Genomic DNA, 15162 nt, shown 5'->3' with positions numbered 1-15162 from the left:
GTGTCAAGTGTCTGAGGCTAGATTTGAACTCAGGTGCTCTTGACTCCAAGGCCTGAGCTCTATCCACTGTGCCACCTAGATGCCCCCTCTTGCTTTATTCTTACTGAAAGCTAACAAGAGAGGTCTCTCTTTGCGTTATTTCTTTTTATTGATCTCTATCAATTTTTTTTAAAAAGAATGACTGTTTTTAAATTCTGAACTTAAATACCAAAAAAGAGCATTTACACACACAGCAGAACACAAAAAGAGGATTCTCTGTGGAGCATCCATTTCATAGGATTTGCTTTTTAATAAAAGTGTATAATAAATTCTATGTTATTTTCAAAACTGTCATGCTTGTCTCTGTGTATCCTTCTGAAGTCCTTTTGTTCATTTAAAAATACTTCAGTGGCCCATCTTTTGTTTTTTGGTGTCACTATTGCTTCCACAATTGAAAACTAGGAGAAAGGGAAGAAGAAAAAGAACCCTTGTAATAAGTGCATTCAAGCAAAATGAATCCATTCACTGGGCTCGTCTAAAAATGTTTATCTCTTTCTGCACCTCGTGTCCATTACCTTTCTGTCAGGAAGCAGGTAACATGCTTCATCCTAGGCTTTTAAAATCTTTTAAAGTTCTTTTTCTCTATAATATTGCTATTGTATAAATTGTTCTCCTGGTTCTCGTCTCTATGTCAAGCCAGGAATCAAATTGGCGCCTTTGTTTTTTATGGTACAATAATATTCCTTACCCCATGGGTTTTTTAAAAAATATTTTCTATGTCTGAGAAGCCATCTAAGGCCTCTCATAGAGTTCCTGCTTTTCTTTCTCCCCCCGCCCCACCTTTTATTCTCCCTTTTAGGATCAGGAAGTTTTTTTTTTTCCCTTGTAAGTCACTACCTCTCTGATATTATCCTTCCTCTTAATCTCCCCAACTACCCTAGTCTTTACTTTTTTTCCCTGTTTTGTTTGAAAAATTGTGTGTGTTCATTTCATATGAGTAAGGTTCATCTGATACCCACACCTCCCACTCCTTCCTCCATATTGTATACTCTTATTCTCATACACTTCAATTATGATAAATAACAAGTTCTCTACCCCCTTCTTCTGCACTGGTGGGTTTTTGCTTTTACCCTCTCTTATCTTTCCCAGGAAAGATAAAAACTCTCAGGAAAAGAACCAATCTATTCCCAGGTCCTCTGTTTTTCTTATTTAACTGTTTCAATACCCTTTGAAGACATTACATTCTTTCTTTTTGAGCCCATAATAATTGTATTTGGGATTGATTTGAAGGTGAGATCACTGTTTGATTTAGATAACTGTGATAATTAATATTAATGAAGTGAGACAGTTTTGTTGTTGTTCAGTCATTTCATCACGTCCAACACTTCATGACCCCATGGACCATAGCATGCCATGGCCTTCTGTCCTCCACTGTCTCTCGAAGTCTGTCCAAGTTCATGTTCATTGTTTCCATGACACTATCTGCCCATCCCATCCTCTACCATCCCCTTTTCCTTTTGCCTTCAATCTTTCCCAGTATTAGGGTCTTTTCCAATGAGTCCTGTCTTCTCATTAAGTGACCAAAGTATTTAAGGTTCAGCTTCAGTATTTGACCTTCCAGTAAATAGCCTGAATCAATTTCTTTAAGCATTGACTAATGTGATCTTCTTGCTGTCCAAGGGACTCTCAAAAGTCTTCTACGGCACCGTAATTCAAAAGCATTGATTCTGCGGCACTCAACTTTCCTTATAATTCAACTCTCATAGCCATACATTGCTATTGGAAAACCTATAGCTTTAACCATGTGGATCTTTGTTGGCAAGGTGATGTCTTTTAATTTCATGACTGTAGTCCTGACCATTTGCAGTGATCTTTGAGTCCAAGAATAGAAAATCTGACACTGCTTCCATTTTTTCTCCTTCTATTTGCCAGGAAGTGATGGGACCAATTGCTAAAATCTTTTTTTTTTTATGTTAAGCTTCAAGACAACTTTTACACTCTCTTCTTTCACCCTCATTGAGGCTTCTTAATTCTTCTGCACTTTCTGCCATCAGAGTGGCATCGTCTGCATATCTGAGATTGTTGATATTTCTCCCAGCAACCTTCATTCTGTCTTTTGATTCATCCAGCCTGGCATTTCTCATTATGTAATGAGCATATAAGTTAAATAAATAAGGTGACATCTTATCATACTCCTTTTCCAAGCTTAAATCAGTCAGTTGTTCCGTGTTTAGTTCTAACTTTTGCTTCTTGATCTGTATACAGATTTCTCAGGAGATAAGTAAGATAATCTGGTACTCCCATCTCTTTGATGACTTGCCACATTTTGTTGTGATCCACACAAGCAGAAGTACATGTTACTCCCTTGCTTTCTCCATAATCCAGCAAATGTTGGCAATTTGATCTTGAGCTCCTCTGTCTCTGAACACCAGCCTGCTCTTCTGGTAATTCTCAGTTCACATATTGCTGGCACCTGGCTTGCAGAATCCTAAGCCTAACTTTGCTGGTGTATGAAATGAACGCAGTTGTTCCGGTATTTTTGAACATTCCTTGGCTTTGCCTTTCTTTAGGATCGGTACATAAACTGATCTTTTTCAATCCAGTGGCCACTGTTGAATTTTCCAAATTTACTGGCATATTGAGTGTAGCACATTAACAGCATCATCTTTTAAGGTTTAAAATAGCTCAGCTGGAATTCCCTCTTCTCCACTAGCTTTATTGTTAGCAATGCTTCCTGTGGTCCACTTGATTTCATTTTCCAGGATGACTGGCTTTAGATCAGTAACCACACCATAGTGGTTATCAGGGATGTTAAGATCTTTCTTGTACAGTTCTTTTAAGTAGTCCTGCCACCACTTCTTAATTTCTTCTGCTTCTGTTAAATCCCTACCATTTTGGTCTTTTATCATGCCTGTTTTTACATGAAACTTTCCCTTGATCTCTCTAATTTTCTTGAAGCGGTCTCTTGTCTTTCCCATTCTATTGTTCTCTTCTATTTCTTTGCTTTGCTCTTTTAAGAGTATCTTATCTCTCCTTGCTATTCTCTGGAATTCTGCATTCAGTTGGGCATATCTTTCCCTTTCTCCTTTCCCTTTCCATTGAAACAATAAGTTGCAATACCCAATTCCTTCTGTAAGCAGTAAAGTCTTATTAAATGTTTTTTACCCAGAATAGTTTGTTATTCTGAAAAAGCTGCAAGTAGTGCTGCCAGCCTTTCCCTCCAACCTAGCATAGGCTGTTATTGTTTCTTTTGTCTTCACCAAAGACTCTTAGAATACCGGAGCTGGAAGGAGCCAGAGAGAGCACGTTATCTAATAGCCTCATTATATTGATGAGGAAACTGACTAAAAGAGACTCAGTCTTTAGGCTCATTGCCTAAGAGGGAAGCTTTCTCTGTTGTGGAATGACATAGAATGACATAGTTCACCTTTTTTATATTGTTTATGTATACATCTATGTGTATAAAATGTATATTTTATATTATATTGGGTGTAGCCTTTTGACTGAGTCCAAGTTTTATAGGACAAATCCTTTTATTAAAGGGATCTGTTCTGTGAAGTTTGGATTCAGTCATAGGGCTGCACTTGAGGACCTAGAGGGCCACATGTGGTCAAGGCCACAGGTTCCCCACCCCTGTATTAGATGCTAAGGGAGCTTTTTTTCAGATGTGATTAAATCTTAAAATTTCAAAGATACATTATAATAGAGGGAGAAAGGAATATGGAGATATGCATATCTTTTTATATGCATCAGAGTAGATTTCCCTCATCTATTTTGTGGAAAGAAAAAAATACAAATAATTCATTCTACTAGGTATACCACAAGTAACAAATTTTATTTTGATCACAAAATGACCAGATCTTTTCTAATGTATAGTAAAATATATATGTATGAATATATATTTATGCACACATATATCTCAATACATATTTACACATATATATTCTATGGGTAGAATATGTATGTCTGTGTATACACATACACACGTACATATATGTACAGGCATATATATATACATATATATATATATACTCATATACACACACAGAGATACACACACACACAAGTGTACACATGTATATAAATATTATCTTTTCTATGGTCATTGTGGTATAGTGTAAGAAACACTGAGTTTGGAGTCCAAGGCTTCAAATTCCAGCTTTGCCAGTGTGGCCTTGGGCAAGTCACCTAGCTTCCTGCCTGGGCCCCAGTTTAATCCTCTGTAAGATGAGAGAGTTGGACTACATTCTTTGCAGTTAATAAGCACATCCAATGTCAGTTAAAATGTGGCAGTATGTAATGCAGCTGTCTTAAGCTAGAAGTGGTAAAATAATGTTCATAGTTGTTGAGAAAAGGAAATTTCTGTCTCTGATTTCTTTTGTGTGTGTGTGTGTGTGTGTGTGTGTGTGTGTGTGTGTGTGTGTGTGTATTCAAGGTCACTTTTTTATTTTTACCTCTTTAAAAGGCATCTGTGGTACAGTAGATAGAACATTGGACCTGTAATCAGGAAGACCTGGGTTCAAATGTAGCCTCACATGCTGTGTTACCTTGGGCAAGTCAATTAACTGCTGCTTGCCCCAGTTGCCTCCATTAGAATGTAAGCTCTTCGTAGGTAGGGATTGTTGCGTTCATTGTGAATTCTCAGGGCCTAGCACAGTGACAGACTCATAGGGAGGAGGTGCTTAGGAAATGCTTACTGATTGATTCATTGCTCTTTGTGAATGAACTTAGAAGGTGGGATTGTGGACATAGATCCATGGTAATATTCAGCAGGAGATTTTTTTGAAGGGTGACGTTGAAATGAGGAGAGCTCTCAGCGTTGGTCAGGCAGGCAAGATTTCAAATAGAAAATAACTTTTTTGAGAAACCACTGTCACATGGCTTTGCTTTATGAGGTGTCTGATTACAAACAGCTGAGAAACAGCCTTTAGTTGATGAATCAAGATTCATTACATCCTGACTTTACATCACCCATCTGGTCTGATGAAGTGACTGGTACCAGGGAGAGAAATCTGAGATGTACGCTGTATTTACTCATCAGGCAAGATTCCCCTTAAGCCCTTCTGTGAAGATACTTCTAACTCCTGCCTGAAAGATGGTATTGAGCTGGCCAGGTCTGCACTCCTCACTAAGCAATTCTGTTTTAAACAGAAATAAAATAAAATTTTAATGAAGCTGGTAGAAGGCCTGCCTGTCTTATATGGATCTTAAAATGCCTTCCCCAAAGAAGAAAAACAACAATATTGGAGAATGTAAAACATCCAAGTTGGTGTTCCTGCATATTTAGACCCTTTATCAGCTCATCTGGCAAGCAGTCTCTGTATTTTATTACCTGCAGGCTCAAACTTGCAGGTTTTGTTTGGACTGTTCAAAGAAAAACAACTTTGGCCTCATAGAAAAATACTATCTTCAGTTTGGAGCCTGCTTTGGCCCTGCTCCCGACCCTTTGCTGAGCTCCTTTCACAGCACATTATTTTATGCCAAGTAAAGTACCTGTTGTAGGAGATGACTTTGATGTTACCTCTCCTCCTGAATACCAGGGGAGACTAGGAGGGCCAGATGCTAATCAATGCCCACTAACTTTTAGCCTGTCTGTGTGCCCAGAGGGGAGGAATGGGTAACAGGGGTAACTTCTCCCCAGAAGCCCTGTCAGGGGGCCTCTTAGGGACTCAGACCAGTGAGATAAAATTCTTGTTGTGTGGGGTGGGGCACAGGCATTGGCTGCCTTTCCTAAAACTTTGCAAAACACAAGGTATTTTTTGGATCTGGTGTGTGTGTGTATGTGGTTTATGAATTGAATTGTTTCTTCGTTACATACATGTGGTGGTGTTTTACTGACTCAAGTTCTTGGAATCACATGAATTCCCTTTTATTTGCTCCACTTTTCCAGAACTGGCAGCCAAGTTTGGAGTTGGGGCTTTCTGGTTAGTCATTCAGTCAAAAAAATATTTATTTATCACTTACTATGTGCCAGGCATTGTGCAAAGTCCTGGGGGATACAAAGAAAGGCAAAAATAGCTCCTACCCTTACTTTCCAATGGGAAAAACCACATGTAGATAGCTAGGTAATCTTAGAAGAGAAGGCTCTAGCATTTGGGGGAATCTGGGAAAAGCCTCCCCATAAAAGGTGATGTTTGAGCTGAATCCTGAGGGAAATCAGAGAAGCTTGGAGGCCGAGGTGTGGAGGGAGAACACTCTAGGCACAGAGGACAGTCATTGCAAAGGCACTAAGTTGGGGAGTAGATTGTTGTCCAGAAAGTAGGTTGTTATAGAATGTATGGAAGGTGGAGAGGGAGAAGAGTAGCGTTTAAGACAGGTGGAGAGATAGGAAGAGGCTAGGTTGTGAAGCACTTTAAATGTCCAACAGGGCATTGTATATTTGATTGGAAAGCAATAGGGAGCTCCCGGAGTTGATTGAGTTAGGAGGGTGAGATGCTTAGATGTACACTTTAAAAAATTCCCTTTGGGGATGAATATGTACAAAAATGTTTATAGCAGCTCTTTTCTCTTGGCAAAGAATTAGAAATTGAGGAGATGCCCATTAATTGGGGAATAGTTGAACAAACTGTGGTATATGATTATGATAAAATACTGTTGTGCTATAAGAAATGATAAGCAGGGTGTTCTCAGAAAAAAACCTGGAAAGACTTACATGAACTGATGCAAAGTGAAATGTACTGTGTATGTAAAGCAATATTGTAAGGTGATCAGCTGTGAATGACTTAGCTTTTCTCAGCAATGCAACGATCCATGACAACTCTGAAGGACTTAAGAAAGTCCCCAGACAAAGAACAGATGGTGTCTGAATACAGATTGAAACATACCTTTTTTACTTTCTTCATTTTTCTTGAGGTTTTTTTTGTCTTTGTCTTCTTTCACAACATGGCTATTATGGAAATGTTTTGCATGACTACACATGTATAACCTATATTGAATTGCTTGTCTTCTCAATGGGGGAGTGGGGTGGGGAAGGAGGAAAAGAGAGAATCCGGGACTCATGGTTTTAAAAATGAATGTTAAAAAATGTTTTTACATGTAACTAGAGAAAAATAAAATACTAAATAAAAAAAAAAGAAATTCACTTTGGCAGTAGAGTAGAAGATGGATTGGAGTAGGAACTGAATTGAAGCGGGGAGACAAATTAAAAGAATCTTATAGTAGTGTAGATGAGGTGATGAAGGCCTATGACAACATCTGTGTATGGAGAAAAGGGCATGTATATGAGAGGAACAGGTGAGTGCAAGTCAGGAGTCAAGGAAGACACAAAGGTTGCAAGCCTTATAAACCCAAGTGACTGGGAGGATGTTGGGACAGTAAAAGAGAAGTTAGGAAGGGAGAGGGTTTGGGGGAAAGATATTGAATTTTGTTCCATATTTGAAAATTTAGTTTGATTTTTGAATTAAGCATTTAATTTTCTCTACCTTTCGTCTCTCCAATTAGGAAAATAAAACAGAAAGAACAAAACTCTTCTAACAAATATGCGTAATCAAGCAAAAAAAAAAAGTTCCAGCTTTGTCAGGAGTTCAGTAATAAAGATCATCAGTCCTCTGGAATCATGGTTGATCATTGATCATAATTCTTAAGTCCTTTAAAATTTTAAAAATTTAAAAATTTAAAATTTAAAAAGTTTAAAAAAAATCTTTATAGTGTTGTGTAAATTGTACACTTGGTTCTGTTCACTGCATCAGTTCAATCAATTCTCCATGAGTTTCACTGAAATGTTGCATAATTTCATACAGAATAATCACATTCTACTACATCTGTATATCATAATTTGTTCAGTCATTCCCAAATTGATGAGTACCCCCTCAGTTTCTATACTTTGCAGCTACAAAAAGGACTGCTGTTTTTACATATGAATCCTTTCCCTCTTTCTTTGATCTGTTTGGGCTATAGGCCTAGTGATGGTATTACTGGGTCAACAGGTATGCACAAGGGCAGCTGAGTGGCGCAGTGGATAGAGCACTGGCCCTGAGGTCAGGAGGACCTGAGTTCAAATTTGGCCTCAGACCAAACATTTGACACTTACTAGCTGTGTGACTCTAGGCAAGTCACTTAACCCCAATTGCCAAAAAAACAAAAACAAAGGGTATGTACAGCTTAGTGACTTTGGGGGCATGGTTCTTACCGTATTTTACTGTATGATCGTCACACCCTGATTTTTCAGTCCAAAAATTGGTTTATAACCTTTCATCATGTAATCCTTGCATGGTATAATTCTGTTCATCATGTGGCTTAAAAAGTAAACAGCAGCAATGTATTCACCACTGGCATATGGATACACATTTATCTCTCAGCATTGCAAGCTGCAAGCCTAGAATTCTCAGCGCACACGCATTGTCAGTATATTTCCGAAAGCCAGCTTGCGTGGTTTGTTTAGAATGCTGCAGTACTAACAATATTGTCACTCAACCCAACGAAGAGCGCAAAGCTGCCATGAGTAAGTTACGTGATATGGTAAGACTTACATCTTTTTGTGCTAGCTAAACTGTACGGTTTGTCTGCCAGTGATATAGTTTAGTAATAAATGATTTTTAAGTAATGCTGGCACAAATTTAAAAGCCTCACATAATGGTTGCACCCCACTTTTTTGCAAAAAAATTAGCATAAAATCTGTTGACAGTTATGTGGTGAAATACGGTAATTGTTTTTGATAATGATGAGGCCAATTCATAGTTCCATTAATAGTACATTAATGTGTCTAATTTCTCGCAGCCCCTCCAACATTTGTCATTTTCCATTTTTGTTATCTTTGACAATCTGATGGATATCAGATGGTATCTTGGAGTTTTTGAAATTTGTACTTCTCTAATTGTTAATGATCTAGAGCATTTTTTCATATGGCTGTTGGTAACTGGGATTCCTTCCTTTGAAAACTGCTTTTTTGTCTCCTTTGATCCTTTTTCTACTGTGGAATAGCTTTTATTATTATAAACTTGAAAATTAGTCCATTATATATCTTTGAAATACTTTTATCAGAGAAACTTTCTACGAAGATTTTCCCCTCCCGTTTTCCTTTTCTTTCCTTCCAATTTTAGCTGCATTTGCTTTTGTTTGTACAAAAGAATTTTAATTTCATGATATCAGTATTGTCAGTTTTATCTTCTGGGATATGCTGGGTATCTCTGGTTCATCTACTTTGTTTAAGATGTGACCTTTTATATCTTAAGTCATGTATTCATTTGGAGCTGATCTTGGTATATGGAAATGAATTCTGTTTTAGACAGGTTGAGTGTGAGGCACCTTATGGGACAGTTAATTCAAAATGCCCAAAAGAAACATGAGGTTTTGAGAATGGAGCTAAAGAAAGAGACAAGGGCTGAATAAATAATGGTGTGTAAATCACTGGCATAGTGATGATAATTGAACCCATGGGAACTGATGAGATAGTAAAGAGGGAAAAAGAGAAGGTGATCCAAGACGGCCCTAGTGGGTTTGACATGGATGAAGATCCTTTGCAGACAGGTAGTAGGAGAGCCAAGAGTGTCATGACAGTGTCATGACAGTGAAGACAAAATATCCAGGAGGACGAGGTGATTGACAGTGTCAGAGGTTGCAGCGAGGTCAGAAAGGATGAGGGCCCTGATGATGCCCCACCCACCCCACTTTGACTTCTCTTGGTGCTGTTCCATGGTCTCAGCCGTCAGATCTCCTACTTCTTTGTTTCCCAGGGCCTTCTTTGTCTGGCTTCTTGGAGAAGACTCCACTTCTGCCCTCATGGGGCTTTCTTTTGTATAGGCCTGGGCTCCTTTTCCCCCTCCTGCTCCTGCATCCTATGAGGGGAGTTTCTTTGGTCTTCACAGGATCTAACATCACCATCTGTCATGATGCTAGCCCCAAAGGAGAAGACAGTAAACAGTTAATCATGCACCTTCCTTACGGGCTTCACCCCAAATACCGCCTGGAGTCATTCTTCAATAATTAGCGTGCTCCTTATCCCCTTGTATACTCCCCATCCCAGTGACTCTGAGACCTTGGCTGCTAATATACAAGCCTCATTCCCCAGCCCCCTCTGCCTTCTCCCTTACTCCCATCCCCTTCAGCCCTGCCCTTCTCATGTTTACCTTCACATCTACCTGTTACTTCCCTAGTGCCTTCTGGAATTTGTTGTTCACTTGTCTTTCAGCCCCGTTCAAATCCTTGTGACCTCATTTGGGTTTTCTTAGCAAAGGTATTGAAGTGGTTTGCCACTTCCTTCTCTGGCTTGTTTTACAGATGAAGAAACTGAGGCAAGCAGGGTTAAGTGAGTTGCCCAGGATCATGCAGCTACTAAGTGTCTGTGGCCAGATTTGAACTCAGGAAGCTGAGCCTTCTTGTCTTCAAGGCCAGCGCACTATCCACTTTGCCACCGCCCTGCCTTCTGGAATACCTGTTCTATAATTAACAAACTTCCTTTCATCTTAAATCTCTTCTGTTCTCCTTTTATATAATACTCACTGAGACCTGGCTCCCTGCTAATGACATTGCTTCCCTTACCACCCTTTCCAATACTATTTACGCATTCACTTAAAGCCCCAACTCACTGGTTGCTGTGAAGAAGTTGGAATGCTCCTTGCTTCTCATCGCTACTTCCAGATTTTCCCTCTACCACCATCACTTGACTGTGTCTTGTCTGTTGAGGTTTATGCCATACAGATTTCTCACCCAATCCAGATCCTGGTTGGCCATTATCTTTTTCTTTTCTTTTTTTTTTTTTGGTTAGGTGTTGGGGTTAAGTGACTTGCCCAGGGTCACACAGCTAGTGTCAGGTGTCTGAGTCCAGATTTGAACTCAGGTCCTCCTGACTCCGGGCCGGTGCTCTATTCACTGTGCCACCTAGCTGCCCCAAGGCCATTACTTTTGATCCTCAGAACCTTATCCTTCCTTCCTCAATGAGTTCAGTGTCTGACTCACAGCATTTTCTCCACTCCAGCTCCTGACCTTATACCACGACTTCTGCATATGTGTTGATATTTCCTCGTACTTCCCAGTTCCTCAATCTACTAGATAGTGCAGTGAATAGAACATTGGGTCTGGGTTCAAATACAGCCTGAGACACTTAGCTAGCTGTATGACCCCGGGCAAGTCACTTAACCTTCATTTTCCTCAGTTTCCTCATCTGTAAAATGAAGATAATAGTAGCACTTATCTTCTGGGTTGTTGTGAGGATCAGATAAGATAATATTTGTTAAAATGCTTAGCGTATTTCCTAGCCATGTAATAAGTGCTATATAAATGCATGATTGTGATGATCTGACTACTCCACACTACCTCAGCTACATACAGAGATTCTTATACCCTTAATCTTACCCTCATTCGCAAATGTTCCACTTGTGTATTCATTAACTCTTAAATTCTTTTATTATAGCATGCTATTTCATCATTTCATATTTCCCTATGTCTTTCAACTCCAAGTTCTGTACTTTGCCCTCATTGTGGCCTCCATTTCCTCTTCTTTTTTGGTTATTTCTCAGACTGACACCCTGTCACTGGCTACACATAGCACACTCTTCTCTTCCCTAGAGTGTTGGACCACTTCACTTCCACACTGCTCTCCACTTGGGTTCCTTGACCCCTTGTCCTGCCATTGATCATTGCTTGCCATGCCCAAACCTGGATTCCTCCTAACGTCTGCTTCTTTTATTCCTATTTGTGTGCTGCTTAAGGGAGCTGGAGGAAATCACAGAACTGTTGATCTACCACAAACTTATTGTAGTTAAGCTCAACAGGACCCTCAGTGCTACAAGGCAATCCTTTTATAGCTCCCTAATTGATTCACTATCCCACTCTTCACAGTGGTTATTTCAGACTTTCTCACCTCTGCTCAAGCCTACTTTGGCCCTCTTTCCCTCCATCCTTTCTTACTGTGGACCTTTTCTTGGAAAAAAGACCATTTACCCAGAGCTCATTCTCTCCTCCTCATCTCGTATTCTTTTGGTATCATACTTTATCTTCTTCTTCACTCCAATAACTGATGAGGAGTTGGCCCTTCTGCTTGACATGTCCAGTCCTGCTATATCTACCTTTGATCCTATCCGCCTGCTGTCTCCACCGGCAGAATGACCGTATTATCACCCTCTCCCTCTTTCAAATCTCTCCCTATTTACTGACTCCTTACCTGTTGCCTACAAACACACTTATTTCTTCCCCATCCTTAAGAAACTCTCATTTGATTCTACCATCCCTGTTAGCCATTCTCCTATATCTGTCCTGCCTTTCTCTGTTCAAACTCCTTGAGAAATCTGTCTACATAAGATATACCTTTACTTCTTCTTCCCTTTATCTCTTCTAAACCCTCTGTGATCTGGTTTCTGACCTTATCATTCAATCAAAACAGCTCTCTTTGAACTTACCAATGATCTCTTAATTGCTAAATCTAATGATCTTTTCTCTTTAATAGTCAAGAGATTCTAGAAATAGAATATATATGCAAGTTTCCTGTAGAATAATTCTGTGTGCTGATCTGCCACCTTCTTTGGCTGGCTAAATATGATTAACTCACCCTTCAGGAGTGTTTGAAGATTATTTTTAGGATCAAAGGATCATGGATTTCAAGATAGAAGAGATGTTAGAGACCATCTAATTCAATTCCTTGTGTTAGACTAAGGGGCCAGAGAGGCTCGCCCAAGACCACAAAGTCTCAACCTGACTTCTCCTTATGGAAAACTTGAGAAAGAGCATGTCCTGAGTGTGACATGTTCTTCACTATCTAGAATAATAAAAAGATTAGTTAAAATTAAATCTTCAAACAAGTAATATTGAGACTTGAACATTACAAATGAAAAGCTGGACTGATTACCCTCTTGAGTAGAAGTCAGACTGTGAAATACTTTGTATATAGTTTTGCTTTCGGTTATAAAAATTTTATTCAAGCATATCTAAACATAACTGCTTACCTCCAACAAAATCTCTGATATAGATGGTAACATAGAAATATCTCTCCATTGTTAATTTAACATTTTTTTCCTATCATAATATTCATCTAGTCCAACCTCCTCATTTTACATGAAGAAACTGAGACCAGGAAGGGAGGGGTAGAGGAGTGATGACTGGCCCAAGGTCACACAGGTGGTCATTATCAAAGGTGGGAATTGAATCCAGGTCTTAGAACCCTCTTTCCCATGCATCAGCCTGTCTAAAGAGAGAACTCATGGGCTGTACCCACAATTTGAATATTTTTTTTAAATTTTTAATTCAAGAGGAATACTTTCATAGCATTATTCATTTAGAGCTAAAAATCCTTAGAGGTTATATCAACCATCTTATTTTACAAACAGGAAACTGAGGCTTAGAGACATGAGATGACTTATCCAAGGTCACCCAGGTTCTGAGCCCCAGTACTGGTTTGATCTTTGATTTCTGAGTCCTGCTGTTGTCTGAAACAACAGCGTCCCTAGCAACCTGATCAGCAACGTTACAGGGGAAGGGAAGGTTGGGAAATGCCTGTAGGATAAATGCCTGCTTTGGGCAGACCAGTCATATCTGAAGAACTGGAATTTGAACCCCAGGTCCTTTGACTTCAAATCCAGAATTCTTTCACTGTATCACATTGCCTTGAAATGCCCCTAGTAAGCAGCAAGAGTGTTAAAATTTACTTGTGTGTGTTAGTTATTGAAAGTGTGGATTTTCTTTTTTGCTTGTAAGCACTGATTCTGTGAATTCTCACTTTTTTTGTTCTTGCTTTTTGCGATAGGTTTATTTCCGGACAGTAGAACTTATAGAGGCTCCAATAGCTGGGTCCTCCGGTTTAAGTTTCTACTTCAAAATTAATGGACTTCCCATATTTATCAAAGGATCTAACTGGATTCCAGCAGACTCCTTCCAGGATAGAGTAACCTCGGACTTGTAAGTCAGAGTTTACTGTCCTTTGTTCATTTTTCAAAGTGATATATAGTCTTTAAGAGTCAGTCACTTATTCCTATTATACTAGGGTAACAGTGCAAGAAACTGATGCTTTGGAACATAATAAAACCCTATCTTTATGCAGCATCACATTTAAACCATCCCAGATAAGTGACCACATAGCAATTTTTCTTTCCAAAAAAGATTCCATGATTTCATTAGCCATTTGTTTACATGTTTAGCTACTTTAGAGAACATTGCCCCCTGGGCTAATCTGCAATTTGAAAAACTGGTTCCTGAATAATCAAGAATTGTCTGTGCTTTTTACTATTTTTTTTTTTTAAGGCAATTGGGGTTAAGTGACTAGCCCAGGGTCGCACAGCTAGTAAGTGTCAAGTGTTTGGTCTGAGGCCAGATTTGAACTCAGGTCTTCCTGACTTCAGGGCCTGTGCTCTATCCACTGTGCCACCTAGCTGCCCCTGCCTTTTACTATTTTAAAAAATGATTAAAAAAAAAAAAAACTAGCTTTGGAATAAGCCTTGCCTCTGTTTTCTGAATAAGGCTTACTTGTCTTGTACTTTAACCTTGATGATAAAAATTAAATTAAATTATTTTTTTAAGTTGATGAAAAAATGAGTTCAACAGCTTTTTAAAAATATAGACTTAGAAACATTTGCTTGAAATTATGAAACAAATTCTCTCTAATGTCTCTATTACATTAAAATGAACGTGCTCATTATAATATTGAGATAATTTTTCATAGTTTTTGAAGTTTACCATGACTTTGAAATGCGACATATTATGTGGCATTTTGTGTAAAAAGTATGGCTGGTACCCTTGTGCTTGATAGTTGTCAAATGATTCATAGTAACTTCCTCTATTGTTATTAAAATGTATTTCTATTTTGTAATGTATTCATGTTTATATTTTGTAATTTTCCTAGTAGGTCAAACACTTAAGGCACAGGATATAGGATCAGGAATCTTTTTTGGATGTAGACATTTCTGACCTTTGATTTCTTTGTGTGTGGGATCCATGGATGGAACTGGGTTCCTGTGCTAAGAGCATATGACTGTCTGTCCCACTTTAGCCTTCCCCCTGATTCTGTGCCTTTATTTTTTTCCTGTTTTTAAAAATCTAAACTTAACAAATATCAACTAGAGTATACGATTCCTTATGCCCAATAGAACAGAAAGGGTTGTATGTGAAGCTGAGAATTTCTATTATTTACAACTTGCATTCCTTTTAAAATGTATAACATGTTACTTTCAAAGCTGTCCTGCTTGTTGTGTATGATTTCTTCTGGCATTCTTTATATGTATTTCAAAAACATGTTTTAATTACTCTCTTTTTCTTTCTTTT

The 15162-nt window shown here is 38.7% G+C and overlaps 1 protein-coding gene across 1 annotated transcript in view; it reads left to right on the top strand.

Annotated features, from left to right (window-relative positions):
* The window catches only part of MANBA (mannosidase beta), a 111282-nt gene that overhangs the window by 37974 nt on the left and 58146 nt on the right, over positions 1-15162 (top strand). The window contains exon 8 of the mRNA XM_027837602.1: positions 13652-13803. Coding sequence (XP_027693403.1) covers positions 13652-13803 — 152 coding nt within the window. The remainder of the gene's footprint in view (positions 1-13651; positions 13804-15162) is intronic.

The sequence above is a fragment of the Vombatus ursinus genome, unplaced genomic scaffold (genome assembly GCF_900497805.2).
Source record: "Vombatus ursinus unplaced genomic scaffold, bare-nosed wombat genome assembly UNPS02014821.1, whole genome shotgun sequence".
In the NCBI taxonomy this organism is placed as follows: domain Eukaryota; kingdom Metazoa; phylum Chordata; class Mammalia; order Diprotodontia; family Vombatidae; genus Vombatus; species Vombatus ursinus.
Note: the sequence above shows the minus strand (reverse complement) of the source record. Positions and strands in the feature narration are given on the sequence as shown.